Here is a 25,214-nt window from a genome sequence, read left to right on the forward strand (position 1 = left end):
ATATCGCCGGGGACTGAAGACCCCGGGAATACATCCAACCCTTTTTTTTTTTTTCGACAGTTGGCCCTTCCCCCTCCCCCCCATCCTCCCCTGGATACTGGGATGGGCAAGGGCAGGCCCCGGTTGCCTGTGCAGCCGTCCGGTGTGAGCCCCCCAGATTGTGCGGATGGACGCCCGGGACCATCGGCGGGGATGGGGTCGTCGACTCCACCCCCGGACAAGTTGGATATGATCCTCCAGGAGATTAGAGACACTCGATCGGCACTGGTGGGCCAACTGGGGGCGATCTCGGTGGACCTGAACCTCCTGAAGGATGATCACAGGAAACTGGCGGACAAGGTGAGACACACGGACCAGACAGTGGAGCCGCTGGTGACCCGTGTGGCGGCACATACCGAACAGCTTACCCTCATGCGCCAACAGATTGATGCCCTACAGACCCGGGCTGAGGATGCGGAAGGGTGCGCGCGCCGCAACAACCTTCGCATTGTGGGATACCCGGAGGGGGCGAAGGGCCCGAACCCCACGACAAACGTTGAAAACTTGCTGCGAACGGTGGTGGCCCCTACTGGATTATCTGCCCACTTTACCGTGGAGAGGGCGCACCGCGTTCCTGCGAGACGGCCTCCGCCGGGAACCAACCCCCGCCCACTCTTGCACGAATTCTCAATTATAGGGATCGGGATCACCTGCTGCAGGCTGCCCGTGCCAGTGGTCCACTACTTGTAGATAACACCACCGTCCTCATCTTCCCAGACTACACGCAGGCGGTTCAGCGACAACGTTTCTTCTTCATGGAGGTAAAGGCGCGGGTCTGGGCTGCGGGCCTCCCATTCGCCCTGCTTTTCCCGGCCAAACTGAGGGTGATCCATCAAAACCAGGCCATCTTTTTCGACACGCCGGACGGCGCATGGGACTGGCTGGACACGCACTTCTCGGAGGCTCTACCGGCTAGGCGACTGGATCCTTCGCGGCCACAGTCGCAGCGGCCCCCGCGGAGACGGAAAAAGACTATGCTCACGCAGAGCACTACCTCCAGCATCCCACGGCAACAGCAAATCCGCAAGGGTCAACGTGAGGCATTGTGTTCGGCCTCTTCCTTCCGATCGACCCGGCCATCAATTAGCACTAGTCCATCCGTAGGGCACTCCTTAGACTCGGATACGGATGGTAGCGTGGCGCTGTTCCCGTCGGATTCCACTCGCCTGAGCAAGGACCCCCTTGAGAACCTCCCAGACTGATAGCCGAATCGCTGAATCATTGGCTGCAACGCACATGCAGTCCGCCCACCTTAATGAGCGACAATGTGGGATAATTCGAACATGTATGAGTAGTTCCCCGGCCTGCCCTGTTCTGGGCACTTCCACGAATTGTACACGCTTTTGACCATTTTCTGTGTAGTCTCCTTTTTCCCCCACTAGGCGATAGCACTGGTTCAGATTTTGGACTTATGTTTCAATTACAGTTTGGTCGGACGCAGTTGGGGCGTCGGACCCAGTATTGGGTATCGAAGTTTATAGTTTATAAGTTTGCCGCACAGTCTGTGAGGGGGTGGGGTGGGGTTGGGGGTGGGGGGATTAGGGGAGTGATTATTTCCTACCATGATGTCGGTCCCAAGGTTGTATGTACTGCTCTCCTGGAATGTAAGAGGAATGGGCTCCATTCACAAACGCCACTGGGTATTAGCCCAATTGCACCACCGCAAGGCTCAGATAGTATGTCTCCAAGAAACTCACCTACTCACTGCCGAGTCCCTGAAGTTACAAAAACGTTGGAGGTGTCAATTCTATGCCACTTCTTATTCCGCCTTTTCTAGAGGGGCTGCAATATGGCTACGGGCCGGGGTTCCTTTTTCCTTGTTGGAGAGCCGGATTGATGATCTGGGCCGGTATGTTTTATTGTGGGGTCTCCTGGATGGACTGCCTGTGGTCTTGGGCTCCCTATACGCCCCTAATGTAGATCATGCCCAGTTCCTCTCCCGGGTTTCCGTAGCCCTGTCTGACTGGAGTGATTGTCCCTGGTTGCTCGGTGGAGATTTGAATGCGGTGTTTGATGTTGACCTAGATCGATCGCACCCTCCACTAGCTGGCACTGCTGCGAGAACCCGCGCTGCGGCCCTGGGTCAGTGGGCACGGGGTTGGAACTTGCTAGATTTTTGGAGAGCACAGCACCCGACTGATAGGGAATACTCCTTTTACTCTTATCCCCATCAGTTGCATACACACCTGGACTACGTATTAGGCTCTCCGTCGTTATCCTCTGCGGTTTCACACTGCACGTATTTGGGTAAAACCCTATCGGATCACAACCCTATTGAATTGCGCCTCCAGTCGGGCCGATCGCCGACACTGATACCGACTTGGAGGATGCAACCCCTTCAACTAGAGGACCAAGTCTTCCGTGATACCTTACAAATGGCGATCACCACATACTTCACAGTTAACGATGGCACAGCCTCGTCACGTTCCATAGAATGGGAGGCCTTTAAGGTCTCTATACGAGGGGTATCCCTGGGCTCCATGGTGGGAGCCCGCAGGGAGGTGATGCGGGACTTGGCAGACCTGGAGGCATCGTTGCAGGAATGTGAGGTGGCAGCCCAATGGGACGAACAGGGTGAGGAACCCTTACAGGCGGCCAGAATAAAGTATGCGGAGGCTCTAGAGCGGCTTCGCTTGATAGATTATAGGGCGTACACCCAGCGTACACACTCGGAGGCTGACAGAGCGAGTACATTATTAGCTCGGTTGATTGCCCCCCCAACCTGCCCTACCCCTATCCTGGCTATTAACACCCCGCAGCATGGACGTACCCAGACCCAATTGGGGATAAATTTAGCATTTCGGACCCATTACGAGGAGCTTTATGGAGCACGCCCGGCGCCGAGTGCAGACGTGATGACTGAATTCTTGACACAGGCGAACCTACCAGTACTAACTGCAGCAGAAATCCATGATTTGAAAGCGCCGATTACCTCGGCCGAGATCAGAGTGGCGATTAAATCCTTGGCCCGTGGGAAGACGCCCGGTTCTGACGGACTGCCCATCGAATTTTACTCCACGTTCTCTCCTTTACTAATTCCCAAACTACTACAACTCTATACGACATCACTGGCAGAGGAGAGACAACCCCCTACCCCTCAGGAGGCGATTGTCACATCCCTTTTAAAACGGGATAAAGATCCTTTAGAAATGTCTTCCTATCGGCCCCTGTCAATCCTGAATACTGAATATAAGATTCTTAGTAAGCTTCTGGCCAACCGCCTTCTCCCGCTTCTTTCACGGCTGATTCATACGCACCAATGCGGCTTCGTTCCGCGGAGGAGTACGTCGCTCAATCTCCGGCGCTTCCACGCGATTCTGCGTGCCTCCGGGCTTGGGCCGTCGGGGGCAGGGTGTCTGTCCTTGGACATCTCGCAGGCATTCGACACCCTAAGCTGGTCCTATATGTTGGCAGTGCTATCAAAGATGGGCGTTCCCCCAGAGTTGAGTGCCTGGATTCGACTACTCTACGCCGCCCCCACGGCCAGGGCAAGGACGGGTTCGTTAATTTCCTCGGCCTACCCTATTTTTCGGGGTACGCGCCAGGGTTGCCAGTTATCGCCCATTTTATTTGTTTTGGCGCTGGAACCACTGGCCCAGAACCTTAGGCGGTCCATGATCCCCCATGGCATTCCAATGGAGGGTGCCCTGCATTCAGTCTCGCTTTATGCGGACGACATGCTGCTGTATTTTCGCAATCTCCGGGCCGACAAAGGGGAGGTGGTAGCTCTTTTTCTTCTTTTCGGGGAGATTTCCGGACTGCACCTTAATGCTACTAAGTCCGTTGCCTATTCCTTTGATGGGACGATCGGAGCCCCGGAGCTCCATTTCAGGCCCTTCTCCTTTAGGGTGGCACCAGTCACTTTTAAGTACTTGGGGATTAATATATATCGGTCAGTACCGGATGTCATAGCGGGTAACCTGGTGCGCACGATTTCTTCATTAGGCTCCCAAATCGCATTCTGGAATACACTGCCTCTTACTGTGGCGGGATGAGTGGCGATATCTAAGATGGTGATGCTACCTCGCCTGCTTTACTATTTTGTCAACATCCCGGTGATCTACCCCGCTTGGATATTCCGAGAATTAGATGTACTGCTGACCTCGTTGGTCTGGGGCCCGGGGAGGCGCAGGGTGGCATTGGCTAAACTGAGACTACCGAGCGGCGCTGGGGGGATGGGGGCGCCGAGTTTAGGGCGTAAAGCATTGCGGGTCAACTGCAGTGGCTGGCATACTGGCTGGCCGGGAAAAACCTGTTTGAGATTGGCTATACCGCGGCATTGCTGGCACACGGCACGTTACAGTCGCTGTTGTGCCCCGGTGCCCCTAGACCATCGGATCCCCCGGCCCTCTTGAAAATAGCACTTCATTATTGGTCATCGGCGTGTAAATATGCTAAGATTCACAATCCCTATTCCCCTAACATACCGCTGTGTGGTCTTCCTACGAGGCAGGGAATTCTGAGTGCCGGGCGAGTACGGAGTTGGACACAGCAGGGGGTGGAGACGCTTGGAGCCTTTTTTCAGGACGGCAGTATGATGCCACACGTGGATTTTGTGCGGGTGAATAGGGTGCCCGATACCCAGTTTCTGCTCCATGCGGCGATCTCCCGGTACATCCGGGCGCAGTGGAGGGCGACACCTGCAGAACCCTCAACGTTTCACCTCTTACGCTCCCTGCATATCATGGGCCATGGGCGCTTCCTGGTTCGCTGGCTGTGCCGGGGACTCCGGGAACACACACAGATCTCCTTGGCCCCTCTTAGGTTGCGGTGGGAAACAGAGCTGTCCCGGGCATTTAGTGATAAGGAGTGGTCCCTTATTCTGGAATACCCCAGAAAGGTGTCCCGCAATTGCAGGTTGAAAACGATCCAATTATTTATCGTCCATAGGGCTTACCTTACACCCCATACGCTGGGTAAGATGTACAATGCAGCAATTGCGGCCTGTCCTCGCTGCCCGGCGTCAGATGCGGACCTGATGCATATGTTGTGGCAGTGCCCGGAGTTGCGTGGATACTGGGGTAGGATAACACAAATCTTAAGTGCAATCACTGAGCGCCCCTCTTGGGACGTCGCAGAGGCTTGTTTATTGGGTCTTTTACCTATCCCCATTAAGGCGAAACTATTGCGAAGCGCCTAATAACGCAGCGTTGGAAATCCCGTGCTCCGCCGCGGGTAGAGACCTGGGGAGAGGAGGTGTTGAGATGGGCGGTGGCAGAGCGCGAGACCCTATACCGCGAGGAGAGCCGGGGGCTGCGAAAGCGTCCTATTTCCTTGGACTGGGCGCACCTAACGGAGCTGTTTAGGGGTGAGATGGAGGAGGTGGTTGGGTCTGAGGGGGCCGCCCCCGGGATCCCCGTTGTCACCCTGCGTGAGCTGGGATGTGTGTGGACGGTTGGGTTTGATGTTCGTTGGAGCCAGTCCCCTGGCATTAAATGAAGACGTATATCGGCTGATGGAGGCTGCATGCAGGTTGGGAGGGTCGACCCTCCTGTGCCCCCCCCCCGAGCCCTCTGGGGAATTTCCACTTATCTAATACTCCCTGGGAGTGGCGTGGCGGGCTGCCTTCCTATTCCAACTGCGGGCGTGGGATGTGGTTCCCTTCCTCTCTCCTCCTCCTCCCCCCCCCCCCGTTCCCCCTAGGGAAATGCCTTGCGGCACTCAGACTGATTTTTAGTGGCGGCATGTTTTGGTATAGGGGGTGGGTTTAGGGTGGGTTTGGGAGTTTCAGGAGTTGTGGGAATGTTCGACGGGCTCTGCCCCCCCCAATGAGTACGATGTACTGAGAGATGGGTATACTATACGCTACAATGTACCTGGTTGCTGGGCCTCTGGGGATCCAGAGGTGATATATGGCTGCAATCCTATACTTCCAACGTTTAGTCACAGGTTTGACTTCTATCGCCTGCATTTTCTCCACTACCGCCTATATGGTTAATGTGATAAATGCAATTTGTAACCCAATGCTCCTTCTCATGAACTCTTAATAAAGTGTTTTTTTTTTTAAAAAAAAGAGCTTCTTAATGCGAATGATATAAAGCCTGACAGAATGACCAATTGACCATCATTCTTTGACTCTTAGAAAGGTTTTGAGGCCATAAAGATTGCAGTTCATTGGAGAAAGTTGAAAACTGTTCTATGCGTTCACTGACCAACCTTCCTGTTAACATCCCGCTCATTCCCCTGCTGTTAGGCTTGCTTGAATCCAGTGGCAAAGTGAGCAAGGGACTCACGTCTGAGTATACCCTGCCAACTTATGGCGAACAAAACAAGAACCAAAGCAAATGATGGACGGAGTGTTGAACATTGCAAGCACTCACCCCCAGTCAACTGATCTGGGTTTAATCCATCACCATTCTTTAGCCCACTCTGCCACCCCAGTTCAGACATGGCCATATGCAAATCAGTCTGACCCTATGCCTCATGGGAACAGTCCAGCCCGAACTGCCAAGCCATGTCTTCCCTGGACCGGAAACAAGCTTCCTAGGACCGGTTTCTGGCATTTCAGCCGTCTTCAGCCAGGCTTGCTTGAACCCAGTGGCAAAGTGAGCAAGGGACTCACGTCTGAGCATACCCTGCCAACTTATGGCGAACAAAGCAAAAACCAAAGGAAATGATGGACGGAGTGTTGAACATTGCAAGCACTCACCCCCAGTCAACTGATCTGGGTTTAATCCATCACCGTTCTTTAGCCCACTCTGCCACTCCAGTTCAGACATGGCCATATGCAAATCAGTCTGACCCTATGCCTCATGGGAACAGTCCAGCCCGAACTGCCAAGCCACGTCTTTCCTGGACCGGAAACAAGCTTCCTAGGACCGGTTTCTGGCATTTCAGCCATCTTCAGCCAGGCTTGCTTGAATCCAGTGGCACATTTTAAAATAATAGACCATTTTGTTTTTATCAGACTTTATGTGAACTCACTGACCTAGATGACATATGTATATGTGAAATTAAGAGAAAAGTGCAGAAGCACATCATTTTATCCTGGTTACACCCTCTACTATACAGAATTTACAGACAGCAGATTATGGACTTGCAAGAGGTTTAGTGGAGGTAGACCAAAATCTGTCTATCTGAGTACCATAGCACTGTCGCAGCACAACAGTGCCATTACCATTTTCTAAAATGAAAACGAAATTCAGCAATTTGGCCTATGTACGATTTGTAACATGTCACATGCTAGTTATAAAATGATTTAATGTGTGTCAGTCTAAATAAAGGAAAGTTTATGAATACGCACTATACTTACCCTGGTGCAAGCAACCTCTTGAATACGACAGAGCTGGACTTTGCAGTGCAGGTACACTTGTTTGGATTGATCAATGAACTTGAAAACACTGAAGGAGAATCGGCCAATTGTAGACAATCCATCCTCTTCTATGACTAGCTGTCCTTCTCTGGGGTTTGGGCATCTGGCATAAAAAAAAACCCGAAATGAAACCAAGTGCTTACATTGAAAACATGCATGCAGTAATCCAGAGAGAGATATATGTGGGGTTTAGGGGAGGATTAACAAAATTCTGAATTTATGTTTGCAAAAAAATGTGCTTTTTCAAGAGCTAACTAGTATTTTGCCAGGAAAAATGTAGTCTCAATGTCTTTTCTGTCATAGAGCTGTTCATGATCGAGAAACACATAAGTGAGCCCACTGCTTTAAATGCCTTTAATTCACATGTTCTCTTGTTTTCTCAGAGGTATTACCCCTAGTTTGAGAGAGTTATAGTTAGGAAAACTTAATTTATTATTTATATACAAAAACAACGTAAACTACATAAACATTAGAAATTCAAACGTTATCGTTTTAAGTTAGTTATAATTTGTGCCCTGCCTAAAACTTACTATAACTCACAGACCTCCTACACAGTGTTCTGCACTCACTAGCCAGACTACATATTAACTATAACTCACAACTTCCACATGCACAGCTTATTCTCTATCATATTGCATCACTTGTAGCATGTTTAATCATATTATTTATAAGAACACTCATGACATCATGTATGTGAAGAGCGTACATGGGGATGAGTTATAGTTAATGTAGTCTGACTAGCAAGTTCACAACCCTGGGTTTGAAAACTAGTCTGAAGCAGAAGATGAAAGTAGACAGTATGGAATCATGGGGATCTTCACAGGTGATTGGGATCTTTTGTGACTTTGGGCCATCTATGTGAACACACTTGTGTCAATTGGAATGGTATGAGGAGAACTAGACAAGGACATTGACAGTTAATCCCATTCAAGACTCCAGGGTGCTTATGAGGGTTGGGTGGGTGACTGTGTCAAAGGAAGCTGAGAGGTCCAGCGATATCAGGGGCAAGAGTCATCTGCAACTGTTGGCAAGAGGGCATCATCTATGATGTGTAGGTCTCAGTCTCCGTGCTTCACGATGATCTGAAGCTAGACTGATAGTCTTGCAGGAGATGGTTAACACTGATGTGCTGTTGGAGTTGAACAAAGACTGCTTTTCAATGATCTTTGTGATGAAGTTTAGGTGAGTTATGGCCCTGTAGTCAGTGAGGTCATCAAGGTCTAGTGTGTGTTTCATTAGAGGCTGGAGGATCTGACTTATCTTGGGAGCATCTGGGAAGATGCCTTAAATGAGAGAGGCATTGACAATGGTAATTAGGGTAAGAGAGCATCCAGAGAGAAAGCTTTGATGAAGGATGATGGTAAGACATCATCTTCATAAGAAGTGGCTTTGAGGTAGTCGCATATATCAGCCAGATCTGGCACAGACAGACTTTGAAGGCTGACCATTGTTGGACTCTAAGAGAAAGGGTGGGAGTAAGAATTGTGGAAGGATTTGTATTGTCGATGTGCTGTCAGATCATCTGATTTCTTGTTAGTGAAGAGATTGATGGCATTGCACTTTTCTATGGAATGAGAAATAAGTGATCCCGGCAGGGCGATGATGCATTACTTGATTTTCTTGGACAGTGAACTGCTTCATTGATTAAAACATTTAATACAGTCAGATATCCATGTTGACCCTCGGTGTCTGTTTGCTTCTAAATTTGCAGAGAGAGTAGAATAATGTTCTCCCGTGTGCTACGTTTTTTCCTAAAACTGGTTTGGAACTTCAACAATTGTGCATTGCTCTCCGTCCAGTCTTGCAGGTAGTTGAGAAGCAGTGAGGTATGCCATTTTTCATTCACATCGAGAGGCACAAAGAGTCGATAATAAGAGGGATCATTTTTGGGTCTTTTTAATATATTGGGTTGATGATGGAGCCTTTCAGAGAATTAAGAATGGTGGCGTCAGGAGGAGCTAGGTGATGACCGAGACGGCCACACACTGATAGTGCTTTCAAGTAATCCGCTTATTAAGGGCCCTCGCTAACGGATCAGGGGTCAAACGACTGCCATAGCTTGAGGTGAGAGCAGTGACACCCTCGAGGAACCACAGGACCGTCCCTTCTCGCACCACCATCTGCATGCTGCACAAGCGCTGACGACCTTTGAAGAGCGGCCAGGGGAAGAGTGACAGCTGCAAGCCCTTTGAGCGGGCACAATAAATGGAAGTTCCGCTATCCTGTCAGGAGTCCCGGGTACTGCAATGTTAAAGGCGCTGTCAATGCCTAAACACCACATCCCTGCTACGGAGTCCCGTGGAGCAGGCTGCACCCCATCACTTGTTTCAGCATTAATCGGAGCTCCAGGGACAGGGCCCGATGGATCACCTCATACGAGGCCCTGATCGGATGTGGGCAGTCTTGACGAGAGATGGCCACGAGCCCACGGAGTAGGCTGGGTAAACTGGAGCACTGCGCTCTTGCCCCCGGAGTCCCAGGTTGACCCACTTGGCATTGGCACTGAAATTCATCCTTACCCAGAGATGAGGCTCATGGCCCAGGCCCTGCAACCATCCCCTTACTCATTCCAGCACAGGCGGGGTTCCATGACTTGGGCCTCACTGGTTCAACACATTTGTGGCCCTTGGTTCACCAGCTGGGCCTTCTAGCCTACGCCAATGGACACCCTACGTGAGGCCCTCCTTTTCTGCTTTATTCACCGCGAAGACAGCCACACTCACCCACTCACTGCAGAGATGCTTGCTGGTTCCCTCCCCTCTCCTCTCTCTCTCACCGGACAGCACACCTACTCTGCCCATTGGGGGTCCTAGCGGAGGTGAGGGTTTGGAGCCTGCTTGTCCTCCAGCATGTACCACCAGGGCAGAGGAAGGACCACTCTGGGAAACTAACAGTCTTGGCCACGCCCACTCAGCAACAAGCTGACTACCTGGAATCAAGCTTTTTCACATGTGCCACAGTGGTAGTACCCCCACACTGAACAATGACCACCCGGCAACACAGACGTATCCGGTCCGCCCCCTGTCCTGGAGACTGCACCGACACAGTATGGCTGCAGGGTTGGAGACCAACTGTGGGGCTAAGGTCCTCGTACCGGTCATACCCCCATGGACCCCCAACTGGTAGGCTAAATGAATGCCCCACGTACTGGAACTGTATCGTTGCCACACTGTAGAACAGGCTCGCAGAGGAACTTTCACACACTGCTACGGCCAACTGAACCCAGCTTTGCCACACACCCTGACATCTGCATTCCTGGTGACAGTGAGAGTACCCCGTAGAGACGATGCCCTTGACCGCTGGGATTCTCATCTGCTCACCCTTGTACAGCCAATTTGCGGTGTCTCTTGCCTTCTTCATGCTGAAGCCCAAGCCCATGGGCTGACAACTGCTCTTCTCTGCGGCGGTGGTGCATCATAAATTTCCAACTCCATCCATATCTTCTACCCAACCACCATGGGCCTCAGCGATGTCTATGGAAGCCACCCTGAAGGAATTTAGGCCATTGGATCCACCTTCTCCACAATGGATGGCTCAATGACAGACCTTACGACTGAGGTTAAATCTCTAGGCTTTTAGCTGACCAATTTTCGCACCCACCTGAACTCCCTTAATTGGCGTGTGGAACAAATGGAAATGCAATGCACTTCACTACCAGACTGGGTCAGAGACATTGACTTCCTACTACATAAAGTCACAGACTTGAAAGACAGATCTAGGATGAATAACATCTGCATCTTTGGGTTCCCAAGAGAGCGGTAGGAGAAAATATTCTGATCTTTCTCAAGGGCCTCTTGCCCAAACTGCTATTGCTCCAACTGTCTGTACTGCTGAATTATATGTGATCCCACTCCACGGCTGCTGCCCAATCATCAACTGGCTAGCGCTATCATAAAAGCGGTGAAGCAATCATCATCCCTGCTGATTTTTGATGACCACCGCATTTCCGTCTCAGTGGATAATTCCTCAACCACCAATACCAGACGCAAGAAGTTCCTGTCGCTATGTCCATGCCTTTGATGTTGGTTTCAACAAAAGGGTATACCAGACCCGGTACACATGCGCATCAAGTTCAATGAATAGACGAATCCCTGCAGATCAGGAATCCTTTCCGGATGACCTTGAGGCTTCTTCTTCAGACAGAAGGGCCACTTCGGTGGCCCTCACCGACTAACCATCAGATGATGGGGCCTGGTCTCTACCCTGCTCTCAACATCGCCATCACAACTAGGCCTTGAGGCACCGGAAATCGAATCATGCTGGTCTCTACCAAGTGGTGGAAGCCCTGACCAAGGATGGAAATAGAGATAAATCTTGCTTACCTCTCCAGCAACCCCAAGCTCCAGGGTAGAAGGGGAGCCCACTTCATGAATAGACTATGGTGGTATGACTCCTAGTTGACCCTTGTTTGATTTGGGGGTCTATAGTTGGCATAGGTAGCTACCTGTGACAAATAGGGACCCTTGCGTCTAGTCAGGGTAAGGGGCTACACTCCTAAAATAACCCCTGCTCACCCCCTTGGTAGCTTGGCACGAGCAGGCAGGCTTATCTCAGAGGCAGTGTGTAACGCATTTGTGAACACATACAGTAATACAGTGACAACACTACAAATGGACACCACACAGGTTGTATTATAAAAACAGGTATTTTTATATAGACTTAACACAAGACCAGACGACAAAAATCCACAATACTGTACTCATCAAAAATAGTCTCTTAAATGTTATAAAATAGCTCAGTTCTCTCAAGTTGTAAATGCAACACTTTACTCTCAATGTACCTTAGATGCGTAGTGCAAAGAAAACCAAATGGGTTGCAGGGAAGGTGATGCGTCGGTTCCTTACACGCAGGGGAGTGGATGCGTCGGTTCCTTACTGCTGCGCAGGGGAGTTGATGCTCGCTTCCTTACTGTGTGGGGAGTTGATGCGTCAGTTTCTTACTGCTCTCCAGTGCGATGCGACACGCTGGCACCTCGATGTGATACTCTTCTCCGGTGTGATGCGACAAAATGGCAACTTGGTTGCGATGCGACAACGTTGGTGTGATGCGACATGCCCGACGGCCGTGCGGCGACGCGATGATCTTTGGAGCCGCAACTGGCCCTGCGACGCAGTTCTCCGGTGATGCGACGATGACCTCTGTGGCAGCGTCCCGCTTCTCCTGCGATGCGCCGCACTTCGGTGATGCGATGATGGTAGCGGCAGCTTGCTTCCTCGGCGATGCGATGACAGCGGCTGCGGCGGTGACATGCTTCTCGTTGTTGCATTGCGCTTCTAGGTCCCAGCGACACACAGTCTCTTAGAAGGCCCTGCACAACAGCAGGCACTTCAGTTCCCAGCAAGGGAATTCAGGGGGGAGCTGGTTGGTGAAGTCTTGTATCCCTGAGACTTCAGGCAGGAGGCAAGCTCTAGTTCAAGCCCTTGGAGATTCTTCTTCAAGTTGATAGAAAGCTCACTCAGTCCTTTTCTCCTCTCTTTGGCAATGAAGCAACCCCTGCAGGCCAACCCCCAAACACACAGCACAGGGGTAGTCTCCTCCTTCAGCTTCCTGGTTCTTCTCCTCAGCAAAGGTTCATCTTGATTCCCAGAGGTGATCTAAAGTTCTGGGTCTGGGTCCCAATATTTATACTCCTTTCCCCTTTGTTCTCTGAAGGCAGAGAGGCCTTTGCCTAGTCCAAACCAGTTCTGGTCAGTCCTGGAGCACTTTGTTGACATGTCTCCTTATTTCCTTTCAGGGTGCAGGGCAGGGACATCAGACACACCACAGGAGGTGGAGCCAGCATTGTGGAGGGAAGGCCCAGCCCTATTCAGGTCCCAGGTGCAACTCCTCCCTCCCATCTAGATGCAGATCTCTCAATTCACCACTGGGCTGACCCACCCTGTCTCCTGGAATCCCCCAGCCCTGTCACTCAAACTCCAGACAATGAATACACAACCTAGCAGAGGCAGGTTTAGATGGTTAGACAAGAAAATGCCTACTTTCTAAAAGTGCATTTTCAAACACAGAATGGTAAAACCAACTTCTATCATTCTGAGTTCAGGCATACTAAACTCAAATTTCTACCATGTTCCCTGAATCAGTTAGGATTATAAAATGTAATAACCAAACTGCCCATTCTGGCCTATGGAGAACAGGTAGCCTTGCAATAGTGAAAAACGAAAATGGGTGTAATTCACTATTAGGACATGCCACACACAGCAGGGCGTGTCCTACCTTTTACCTACAATGCACCCTGCCCTTGGGCCTACCAGTGGGGTGACTAATATGTATAAAAGGTAAGGTTTAGGGACTGGCAAGTAGGTGCACTTGCCCAGTCAGCATGGCAGTACCAGATTGCACACAGGCTCTGCAATGGCAGACCTGAGACACACTTTACAAGCTGCTCCGGTGGGTGGCGCAATCAGTGCTGCAAGCCCACCAGTAGCATTGGTTACAAGCCCTGGGCACACGCAGTGCACTGTACTAGGGTCTGACAAGTAAACCAATCAAGCCAATCATGGAGTCACTAATCCATACATCAATTTACCATAGGAAGCACTTGCATTGTGCTCCTGAAGCCAACCATCACTGGGGGAAAACCAGCCGTCCCAGCAAGGCCTGTCTGGATCCCAAAGCTTGGTGATCTAGTCAGAGAAAAGATCGCGGACAAGAAGGAATTTGGGCCTTCTTACAGACAACCAGTACCTGTCCTAGCAATCCTCGGATCAAGAACAGTACTTTTGCCGCCCCTTGCTGGTAAAAAAGGAGAAAAGATTTGTGTCCATCGACCTGATCAAACCACACTATGTGGCCGATACTAAGCAGTAGGCCAAGTGGACTCCGCCAATGTAGCAGACGCACTCCGCTGGCTACAATCCAAGAGGTTCAAACTGAGAGACTTATCACCTTTGAAGATTCTGCAGTGAGAAGTAAAGGACTAAGCAACACAACTATGGAACTTGTCCCTCTTGAAACTCAAATAACAGTTCATCCTGATACACATGTCTACAACGAAGTAACAAGTGACCAATTCAACAAATCCTAATGCAATTCCAACCATTGACAGAACTGCCTCTGTCTATTTCATGAACTTTGATACATTTTCTGAGGATTCAAGCGAACCTGAAACGAAACCAGGACTTTAAAAGAACAAGCAACAGACTTTTTTCATCTCCTGTAAAAGACTTATCTGGTTTCACCATAGATTGAACTATGGATTGTTTTGGGAATATTCTTCTTTCTACTTTGGTTAGCTCTGGTATTAACTCTGGGTATGCTGATAAATGGAAGATATATTCAAATGGACACAGCAAGTAAAAGAGTGAACTTGCTTCTCCAGCCACACAAATCATCCCATCGTGAAGCAAGAGACTTGTCAGCAGTGAATATCACATCTGTTCCTATACATGATGGTATAGTTTGGGACCCAACTCAAAACACCTTGCAAGTGAATACCATAAAACATCGGCATGTGTTTTCAATACATGTAGAACATTTATTCTGTTTGTATCACAGAAATAACTTGATTTCAATCCGAATGCTTTGTTCATTTGAATTCAATCCATTAAATTGTTCTTTTTGAATGCATTGGGCAAACAGAATAAATGTTCTATATGTATTGAAAACATATGCCAATGTTTTATGGTATTTACTTGCATGGTATTTTTGCCACAGAATGTGGTTTAATTAGAAGAACATGTATGAGGAATTTTTGTAATGTGAATTTTGCAACAGCATATAGGTTACAGTGCACAGAGGTCAAGTTTCTTAACTTGAATTATGTTGTAACAATTCATATTGCCCCTATTTAGGCATAGAAAATCCAGCCCTTATTTAGGCATAGTCCATGCTAACCAAATACAGGCATGGTCTCCTACATCCGTCCATCCACGTCACAACGAGTTCTTGGAAAACCGTACTCTTAAGCCTTTAGGAATTTCCCTTGCTTGGATATTGATTTCTCCAAGAACTCATTTAGTATGCATGAACATCTATTCCTTAGGGGTTCATTCATGACGTTCCGATGCCCGACTTTTACGTCAATACAAGCATTCCTAAACACCTTCAAGGTATAAATATACCAGCACTTGCCCTGGCAAACCACGGTTCCGGCACATTCCAGCTCGACTGCCTACTTGTAGTTCACCACGGCAAGTTCGGAAAGAAATCGAGTTCCAGCCTGACGCACTGACCAGACGCTGTCATCCTCTTCGCAGAGAATCCAGCTCCAGTGTTTCTGACTCCCCTTGCGGGGTGTTAGATATCGAGTCCCGAACAGAGATTCCAACCTCGCACATTCTAAGGTATGGAACAGACTAGAACTTAGAGAAACTTTTGGCAACTCTTGGCAAAACTAAAACTATAGCTATAGTTAGCTATACTTTAGAAAACAGCACCTACTTCTTACCTCGTACTACACTTAGGTTAGGTACACTGGGGTAGAACTATTTAGAAGCATCAGATGAATATCCACATTTTAGCCTGTGGTATTTATGTATGTATTTTAATTAATATATGTTATAGCTACAAACCATGCTATTGCAGTATTATTTTATCTTGCTGCTAACTTTGTACATATTGTACTTTGCAGCCTGTCTCACGATTGTAGCAGGTCATATCTCTTGCATGAGAAATAAAACTGTTCAATAAACCCTTTTTATTGAAACACCCGTCTCTCTATTTCTGTGCAACTCTGTAGAAACGAAGCATGCACGATTGACTGAGTGAAACTGTTATCTATTGTTTCCACGGTTCTGAGAATGTTCTGACTCTAAGGGAAACAAAGTTGTCATGTTTATGCGGTTGTCAGAAACGAATCCCTTCTTGTATATTCGAGAAGTTTCTAGTGACCTCTGAGTTAGCTGGCACACACAAGTAATTAAGTTTAATGTACTCGATAGAGACATACAGACCTCAGTCCTATGTCAAATCTCTAGTGTATATTATTCCTATGCGCAGAGCCTATCAGGGATATAGGAACTACACTACATGGAGCCCAACGATTTGGTAATGCACTAATTTAACGCTAGATACTGAAGTAACTCAGTCATGCTTTTCTCAGAGACCCCTACTCATAATACTCCATAAGACCTTTGGAGTGGGTAGGGATAATATCTGCCATAGCTGAGTAGGACAAAATCCTATGTATTAGCTGTTTGGTTTGTTCAACGTTGAAGGATACAGTGTTCCAAAATATTGCGCACCTTATCTTTGTTCCCTTGAAACTTGCTCTGAAACTTTCATTAAAAAATGACCGAAAATGGCACAAACATCGATACTGGTGGAGCTGCGGCTGACCAAGTCACAGCAGCTTTTAATCCTACAGGTTTTCAAGAAACCGATGAGGATGTTATAATCATCCATCCAAATTTAAGGAGAGCCATCACTCTAAAACTTATAAAACATAGCCTAACACCAAGAGGTAGTAGAGCAGTTTTTGTGATAGAGGCACATGAATCTCCCAGACAGAGGTATTCTATTCATGGATAGCATTCCCAGAATCAAATCCAGTAACACACATGTTTCACTTCTACAAAGAAGATGATCCACCTGAGGAATATATTCCTTTCGAGGATATTGAAATTCCACTCACATACCAGGAGCATGAGCTCTGATTTAAAGGCGCCCTAAAACATTACAATCAATCAATCAATCAATCAATCAATCAATCAATCAATCAATCAATCAATCAATCAATCAATCAATCAATCATATCATTTGTAAAGCGCACTACTTACCCTTGAGGGTCTCAAGACGCTGGGGGGTGGGGAATGCTGCTACTGCTCGAAAAGCCAGGTCTTGAGGAGTGTTCTGAAGGTCAGCAGATCTTGGGTGTGCCGTAGGTGGATGGGGAGGGTGTTCCAGGTCTTGTCAGCGAGGTGGGAGAACGATCTGCCACCGGAGGTCGCTCTTCGGATGCGGGGGACTGTGGCGAAGGCGAGGTTGGCAGAGCGGAGCTGGTGTGTGGGGGTATAGAAGCTGAGTCATCTGTTGAGGTACGCTGGTCCGGTGGTTTGGGAGTGACTTGTGTGCATGGGTGAGGAGCTTGAAGGTAATCCTCTTGTTGACGGGGAGCCAGTGCAGGTCTCTCAGGTGGGGTGTGATGTGGCTGTGGCAAGGGATGTCGAGGATCAGGCGTGCAGAGGCGTTCTGGATGTGTTGAAGCTGTCTCAGGAGTTTGGCCGTGACTCCTGCGTAGAGGGCGTTTCCGTAGTCCAACCTGCTGCTGACGAGGGCCTGGGTGACCGTTCTTCTCGTTTCGGTGGGGATCCACTTGTAGGAGCATGCGGAGGCTGTTGAAGCTGGAGGAAGAGACGGCGTTGACCTACTTAGTCATGGAGAGGGTGGAGTCGAGGATGACCCCAAGGTTGCGTGCATGGTCGGTGGGTGTTGGAGCTTTTCCCAGTGCAGTCGGCCACCAGGAGTCGTCACAGTCCCAGGCTGAAGGAGTGGATCCGAGGATGAGGACCTCTGTCTTGTCCGAGTTCAGCTTCAGTCGGCTGTTCCTCATCCATTCGGCAACGGCCTTCATTCCTTCGTGGAGGTTGGTTTTGGCGGTGTGGGCATTCTTGGTGAGGGAGAGGATCAGCTGGGTGTCATCGGCGTAGGAGAGGATGCTGAGGTCGTGCAGTCGGGCGAAGTGGGAGAGCGGTGCCATGTAGATGTTAAACAGCGTTGGGCTGAGGGATGAGCCCTGGGGTACGCCGCAGATGATCTTGGTGGCTTCGGAGTGGAAGGGGGGAAGGCGGACGCTCTGTGTTCTGCCGGAGAGGAAGAAGGTGGTCCAGTCCAGGGCCTTCTCTTGGATCCCGGCGTCGTGGAGGCGTGTTCGTAGTGTGTGGTGACAGACCGTGTCGAAGGCGGCTGACAGGTCCAGGAGGATGAGGGCTGCTGTTTCTCCGTTGTCCAGCAGGGTCCTGATGTCATCGGTGGTGGTGATGAAGGCAGTCTTGGTGCTGTGGTTGCTGCGGAACCCGGACTGGGAAGGGTCCAGGAAGCTGTTCTCCTCGAGATAGCGGGTCGGTTGTTTGTTGACAGTCTTCTCGATGACCTTTGCAGGAACGGGAACAGATGGAGATGGGCCGGAAGTTCTTGAAGTCCTTGGGGTCCGCCTTGGGTTTCTTGAGCAAGGCGCTGATCTCGGCGTGCTTCCAGCTCTCCGGGAAGGTTGCTGTTTCGAAGGAGATGTTTATGACTTTCCAGAGATGGGGTGTGATGGCTGTGCTGGCTTTGTTGAAGATGTGGCGTGGGCATGGGTCTGACGGAGATCCGGAGTGGATGATGTTCATGGTCTTGATGGTGTTGTCGTTGCTGATGTTGGTCCAGGAGAGCAGGCGGTTGGTGCGGACGGTGGTTGTGGGGACGGAGGTGGCGTTGAAGCTGTCGTGGATGTCTGCGATCTTGCGATGGAAGAGTGTGGCCAGCGAGTCGCACAGGTCTTGCGAAGGTGGGATGTCGTTGGTGTTGGAGCTGGGGTTGGAGAGTTCCTTCACGATGTTGAGGAGCTCTTTGCTGTTGTGCTCATTGTTGTCTAGCCGGCCTTTGAAGGAGCCTCTTTTGGCAGATCTGATGAGGTGATGGTGTCTGCGGGTGGCGTTCTTGTGGGCTGCGTAGCTGTCCGGAGTTCGTTCACGGAGCCAGTTCTTCTCCAGTTTTCGGCAGGTTTGCTTGGAGGCCTGGAGGTTTTCAGTGAACCAGCTGGCTTTCTTTCTGGTGTGACTGTTGGAGGGTTTCATGAACGGGGCGAGGGTGTTAGCGCAGCCGTTGATCCACTGACTGAGGTTGCAGGCGGCGGTGTCGGGGTCGGTGGGGTCGGCGTGTGGGCTCTGGGCGAGGGTGGTGGTTAGCTGGTCTTCGGTGAATTTGCTCCAGCAGCGGCGAGGCATCTGTTGGGTGTGGTGGTGCGTGGTGGGCTTCTTGAAGGTGGAGTGGATGCAACGATGGTCGGTCCAGTGGAGTTCGGTGGTGTGGTTGAAGGAGACGTGGGGGCTTGCGGAGAAGATGGGGTCAAGCGTGTGGCTGATGGAGTGGGTGGGTGTTGTGATGAGTTGTCTGAGTCCGAGGTTGCTAGGTTGTCGATCTGGGTGGTGAAGTTGGTGTCGTTCTCGAGGTGGAAGTTCAGGTCCCCGAGGAGGATGTAGTCCGTGGAGGCGAGGGCAGGTGTGCTGACGAAGTCGGCGATGGAGTCGCTGAACTGTGGTCGGGGTCCGGGGGGTCTGTAGATGAGGGTTCCTCTGAGGGTGGTGTTTGGATCGGTGTGGATCTGGAAGTGCAGGTGTTCGGTGGTGCTGAGGGTGTCATCGGTGTTGGTCGAGACTCTGAGGTTGTTCCTGTGGACGATGGTGATTCCTCCTCCTATGCCGTTGGTGCGGTCCCTGTAGGTGATCTTGTAGCCTTCCGGGACGGCTATGGCGATGTCGGGTGCCGAGGCGGGGTTCTGCCAGGTCTCCATCAGGAAGGCAACGTCTGGGGATGTTGAGTCGAGTAGGTCCCAGAGTTCAACGCCGTGTTTGCGTGCAGAGCGGGTGTTGAGGAGGATGCATCTGAGGTAGTTGGGTTCTTTGGTAGGTGGGTTGCCGGGCTGGATGCTGTTGAAGCTGCAGTTCCGGCAGGAGAAGGGTCCCTGGGTGCACTTCGGGGTGGCCAGGCAGCAGGTGCGTGATCATCCGGTGTTGAGTGCGTGGAGGGTGCTGGAGTCGTACCGGAGATGGGCGTCGTGGCATTTGCGGGGGCCAGGGGTTCTGGCGCTGGTCGCAGTTCAGGCGTGGACGGGCGCAGACAGGCTTGCCTTAGGCGTGCCTTCGGTGTGCCAGTGGCGCGGCAGTGCAGCAGCCGCCATATGAAGGGAGGTGGGAGGGAGGAGCAGCTGGGAGGCGGGAGCGGGCGGCGAATGGGAGAGCAGGGGGTGGGGCCGCAGGGGACGCAGTGGCGGGAAAGAAACAGGAGAGGCGAGGGGTAACAGAAGGCAAAAAGGGTCACAGGGGGAAGCGAGGGAAACAATGTATGAGGGCAGAAGCAGAACACAGTACACAGATACAGTAAACAGTGAACAAAATAAAGGCAGTGAAAAATAAAGCATAATGCAACGAGTCAGCAGGACTTGCCTACCAAGGCAGAGAGGAGCCTCGAACCTGCGGCGGCGGTGGTGAGTGCAGCAGGGACACACCGTCCCACTGGTGGAGCTGAACGGTGAGGGGGAGCGACCTGCCTGAAGAAAGGGTCAAGGGTCGCTCTCTTCACTGCGCAGCGGCCACCATATGAAGGGAGGTGTGAGGGAGGAGCAGCTGGGAGGCGGGAGCAGGGCAGTGAATGGCAGAACAGAGGGCGGGCCGCAGGGGATGCATCGGCGGGAAAGAAATTGGAGAGGCGAGGGGTGACAGAAGGCAAAAAGGGTCACAGGAGGAGGCAAGGGAAACAATGTATGAGGTCAGAAGCAGAACACAGTACACAGGGATACAGTAAACAGTGAACAAAATAAAGGCAGTATAAAATAAAGCAAAATGCAACGAGAGTCAGCAGGACCTGCCAACCTAGGCAGAGAGGAGCCTCGAACCTGTGGCGGTGGTGGTGAGCGCAGCAGGGACACACCGTCCCACTGGTGGAGCTGAGCGGTGAGGGGGAGCGACCTGCCTGAAGACAACACATTACCAGGCTCGGTCGACTAGGTAGACCAGGAGCAACATGGCCAATTTTAGCCGGCTACACACCTGACCCTGACATTGAATTAATGTCAGACGAGGAATTACTTAATAACATACAAAAGCTAATAGAACCATACAGTTAAACCACAATTGTCTGAAAGTCCTGATAAGGTCTTTCCTAAAAATAATCCAACCTCTTCTAAAAAGTGAGAAAATAGCAAACAGCATTCCAAAGAGAAGTGCTCTCAATCCAGAGGTAGGTCTCCTCAAAAGGAGCTCTCTGAAAGGAGGTACAACCTCAGGAAAAGGGATAATTTGTGAAAACCTGACAGATATCATCACAGACATCCGAAAGAAGAGGACGGTCAGAAAACAAAGAAGAACGTGTGAAGTCCAAAGATGATCAACATGTTCAGAAAAACAAACAAAAACCTAAATTCTCCAAGAAGAAGGTAGCAGGTCTTAAGATCAAACATGCCGAGGATTCTGAGAACGCAACTCAAGAACGGAGAATGTTCTCAGACAATGTTGGACAGTGCAGCAGAAGTTACAGTAGCTCGCCAGAACCTGAAGGGGCTTCTGGAGACAGTGGACATGAATGAGGACATTCAAGTTGAAACTGCAGACACCAGGGTTAGTTCTCCGCATAGGTTAAATGAAATAACACTTCGGATGGAGGGAGACATACCAAGAAAAGTGAAAGCACTCTTTTGGGAGCATCTTTCAAGGGGTTATGATATACTTCTAGCAGAAAGAGACTGGCCATCAGAATGTGTCAGGGAGTGCCCACATGGCGAAGACATCATTATGCCAGCCTTCTCTAACCATGTTCCAATCCATTTAAAATATACTTATGCCAGGAAATGGGCAGTGGCCCAGGCCTCAGCATTATACAAGAATCATGTAGGATGGGATGAAGACTCACCTCACCACAAAATCCAGTTAAAAAATCAACCAGTTGCACAAAGGCAGTGCACAGTTAAGCAAGAAGCTAAAAAACAGGTCAGGGAGATCTTAGATCAACTTGAATACAAGGGGGTGATTAAAACATGCACCTCATCAATGAACAGTCCTTTGTTTTCTGTTTCCAATTCAGACAATACATACTGTCTAGTTTTGGATTACAGACACCTGAACTCATGTTGTAAAACATTTGCAGTGCAAAATGCACACAGTACAGCATTATTGAATAACATTGTGCGTAAGAAGTACAAAACCACATTAGACATTTCAAATGGTTTCTTTTGTTGCACCTCAAAGTAGATATCTGACCGCTTTCTCAATAATAGGGACCCAGCGTAATTTTTTTTTACTCCGACAGGGGTTCAAGAACAGCCCGGGGTTATTCTCAGCAAGAGTAACAGAGTTACTACAAATTTATGATGACAAGGTATTGTCATATGTCGATGATATATATCTGACAGACGGTGACCTGGACAGACACTTGAACAGGGTGAACACCATTATATTGGGCATCACTTCTGAGGATTACAAATTCAACTTTAAAAAGTCCAGAATTGCCCATCTCAACATCCTTTTCCTAGGATATGAACTCTCAAGTGAAGGAAAAAGTCTGGCATCCAACCTTTTAGAAAAGTGTGCGCTGCTCCAACCTCCAAAAATGCGGAAGAATTTACAGTCGATTCTAGGTTTCCTGAATTTTGGAAGAACATACATTCTAAACTAAGCAGAGAGGGTTAAACCTCTCTACGAATTAATCAACCCTGATTTCAAATCCACAAACTGGACACAAGAACACACAGAAATTCTGGGTTCACTTCAAACAGACATGTTAGCAACTAAACACTTGCAAACAAGCGTAAATGTACGCAACTTAGTGATCCGAATCATTCTGGGTCAATGCGGATTCACCTACTTAACTTTTAACGAAGGTGAAAAACTACCCATTGCATACAAATTACACTTGTATACACAAGCAGAAATGAAATTCACTTCTACAGAAAAAATTCTGACAGCAGTTCAAACCGCTGTAGCAAAAGAAAGAGCCCTAGCACAGGGGAAACGAATAATGGTCGTGACTCCTGTACCAGCCTTAGAGGCAGTTTCTAAAGCTAGCATTCTGAATGCTAAAGCATTACATCTGAGATGGATACAATGGGTTAATTCTCTTGCTGCAACTGATGTTGAATATGTTTTTGATCCTTAATTGAAAACACAAGCATTCCTGCAACACGAACAAGAATGTCCTCTGCCTACTGAAATTCTCCCTCTTCATCAGTACGAATTTATAATTTATACTGACGGATCTGCACAACCCGCTACGGAGAGTAAACAAGCTTACAGTGCAGCTTGCGCGATTGTTAAAGGTCGTATGCGCAATGGCAAATTCCGACCAATGGTCACAAAAGCGCAATCTCTAGGAGATTGTACAGCTCAGCGAGCTGAATTACAAGCATTCAAGATGGCACTTGAAAACACGGATCGCGAATTCCCCACACTCATGGTGTGCGATTCTTTTCACTGTGTTCAATCTTACGATGAATATTTACAGAATTGGCTTCAAAATGGTTTCAAGGATGCAAAAGGTGGCACAATCAAGCATAACATGCTTTGGGAACAAGTAGTTCAGTTGTGAAACGGACTACAAAAGACTCACGTGATACACACGCTGAGTCATGAACGTGATGGCGTTCACGTTGAAGGGAATTCATTGGCTGATGAAACCGCGAAAGGGGCTGTGCAAACGGCTTCCGTAGCTGCAATCACTCGTTCAAAAACGAACATAGACAGTGAAATAATGCTGGCTGTCAATGCTTCAAGCAAAGGCAGCGGTGCAGCGTTACCTAAGAAATGTCCACTCAAATACTCATATGTAATTGATGCGAACAATGTTCTGTTTGCTCGAATCCCTGGAGTGGGGGATAAGGTAATACCAAACACTGAACAAAGAGCAGCTTTGATTTACGAAGCACATCTGGGAGAGGGTCTGACAAATCAAGGGATCTCTAAAACAATTTTAGAACTAAAAGAAATGTACTAGTGGCCAGGAATAAATACACTGATTCATATCTTCATCAATAACTGCATAGACTGCAATAGAGATCGCAGTACAGAACGCCACCAGATACCTGACTACAACATAGTCAGCCCAGTCCAGACACCATTATTAGACAGCATTAGACTATCTACGTGCAGGCGTCCTCTTGGACAAATGCAATCCCACAAACACTAAATCAAGGTTCCGTTGGATGTGGCCTCAGCGCTCGGCTGACCCTTGAACTGTTTTAAAAAGATTTGCAAGTCTTTATCGGCAAATAACCAATTGGCACACTACATTCTGACCAGGGTCTTGCGTTTAGCTCTCGAGCTTACAAAGAAGCCATGGCCAGTTTGGGCGTAGCATTGTAGTATTCTTCTCCATTCCATCCTGAGGCAAAAGAAAAAACCGGGACATAAAGCAGTCTATAACAGCTAGGGTATTAGGTTTGGGTGATGGGTGGGTCAAACACCTTTATGGGTCCAGCGCGCACTTAATAACTTGCCAAGAAGTTCTCTAGCAGGAGTCACTCCGTATGAAGTTCTATTTAGAACTAGAATGTTGGTACCGGAAGTTGATATGCAAGGCACAGTGATGGAAAATAAGAAATTTGATATCAAAGATCGTTTGGCTGTTTTACAGGACTTAAATGAGCTGAGAACAAAACAAAGCAACGTGCTCCTGAAGCCAACCATCACTGAGGGAAAACCGGTCACCCCGGCAAGGCCTGTCTGGATCCCAAAACGTGGTGAACTAGTCAGAGAAAAGATCGCGGACAAGAAGGAATTTGGGCCTTCTTACAGACAACCAGTACCTGTCCTAGCAATCCACGGATCAAGAACAGTACTTTTTCCGCCCCTTGCTGGTAAAAAAGGAGGAAAGATTTGTGTTCATCGACCTGATCAAACCACACTATGTGGCCGATACTAAGCAGTAAGCCAAGTGGACTCCGCCAGTGTAGCAGACGCACTCTGCTGGCAACAATCCAAGAGGTTCAAACTGAGAGACTCATCACCTTTGAAGATTCTGCATGGAGAAGTAAAGGACTAAGCAACACAACTATGGAACTGGTCCCTCTTGAAACTCAAATAACAGTTCATCCTTATACACATGTCTACAACAAAGTAACAAGTGATCAACTGGTTCCAGCCAATTCAACAAACCCTGATGCAATTCCAACCATTGACAGAACTGCCTCTGGCTATTTCATCAACTTTGATACGTTTTCTGACGATCCAAGCGAACC

At 49.2% G+C, this 25,214-nt stretch overlaps 1 protein-coding gene across 1 annotated transcript in view; it reads right to left on the reverse strand.

Annotated features, from left to right (window-relative positions):
* LOC146809179 (alpha-tectorin-like) overlaps positions 1-25,214 on the reverse strand; it is a 934,770-nt gene that overhangs the window by 61,349 nt on the left and 848,207 nt on the right. Inside the window, exon 19 of the mRNA XM_085614840.1 lies at positions 7,292-7,454. Within this exon, the coding sequence (XP_085470966.1) occupies positions 7,292-7,454 (163 nt within the window). The remainder of the gene's footprint in view (positions 1-7,291; positions 7,455-25,214) is intronic.

The sequence above is a fragment of the Triturus cristatus genome, chromosome 7 (assembly GCF_964204655.1).
Source record: "Triturus cristatus chromosome 7, aTriCri1.1, whole genome shotgun sequence".
Taxonomy (NCBI): Eukaryota; Metazoa; Chordata; class Amphibia; order Caudata; family Salamandridae; genus Triturus; species Triturus cristatus.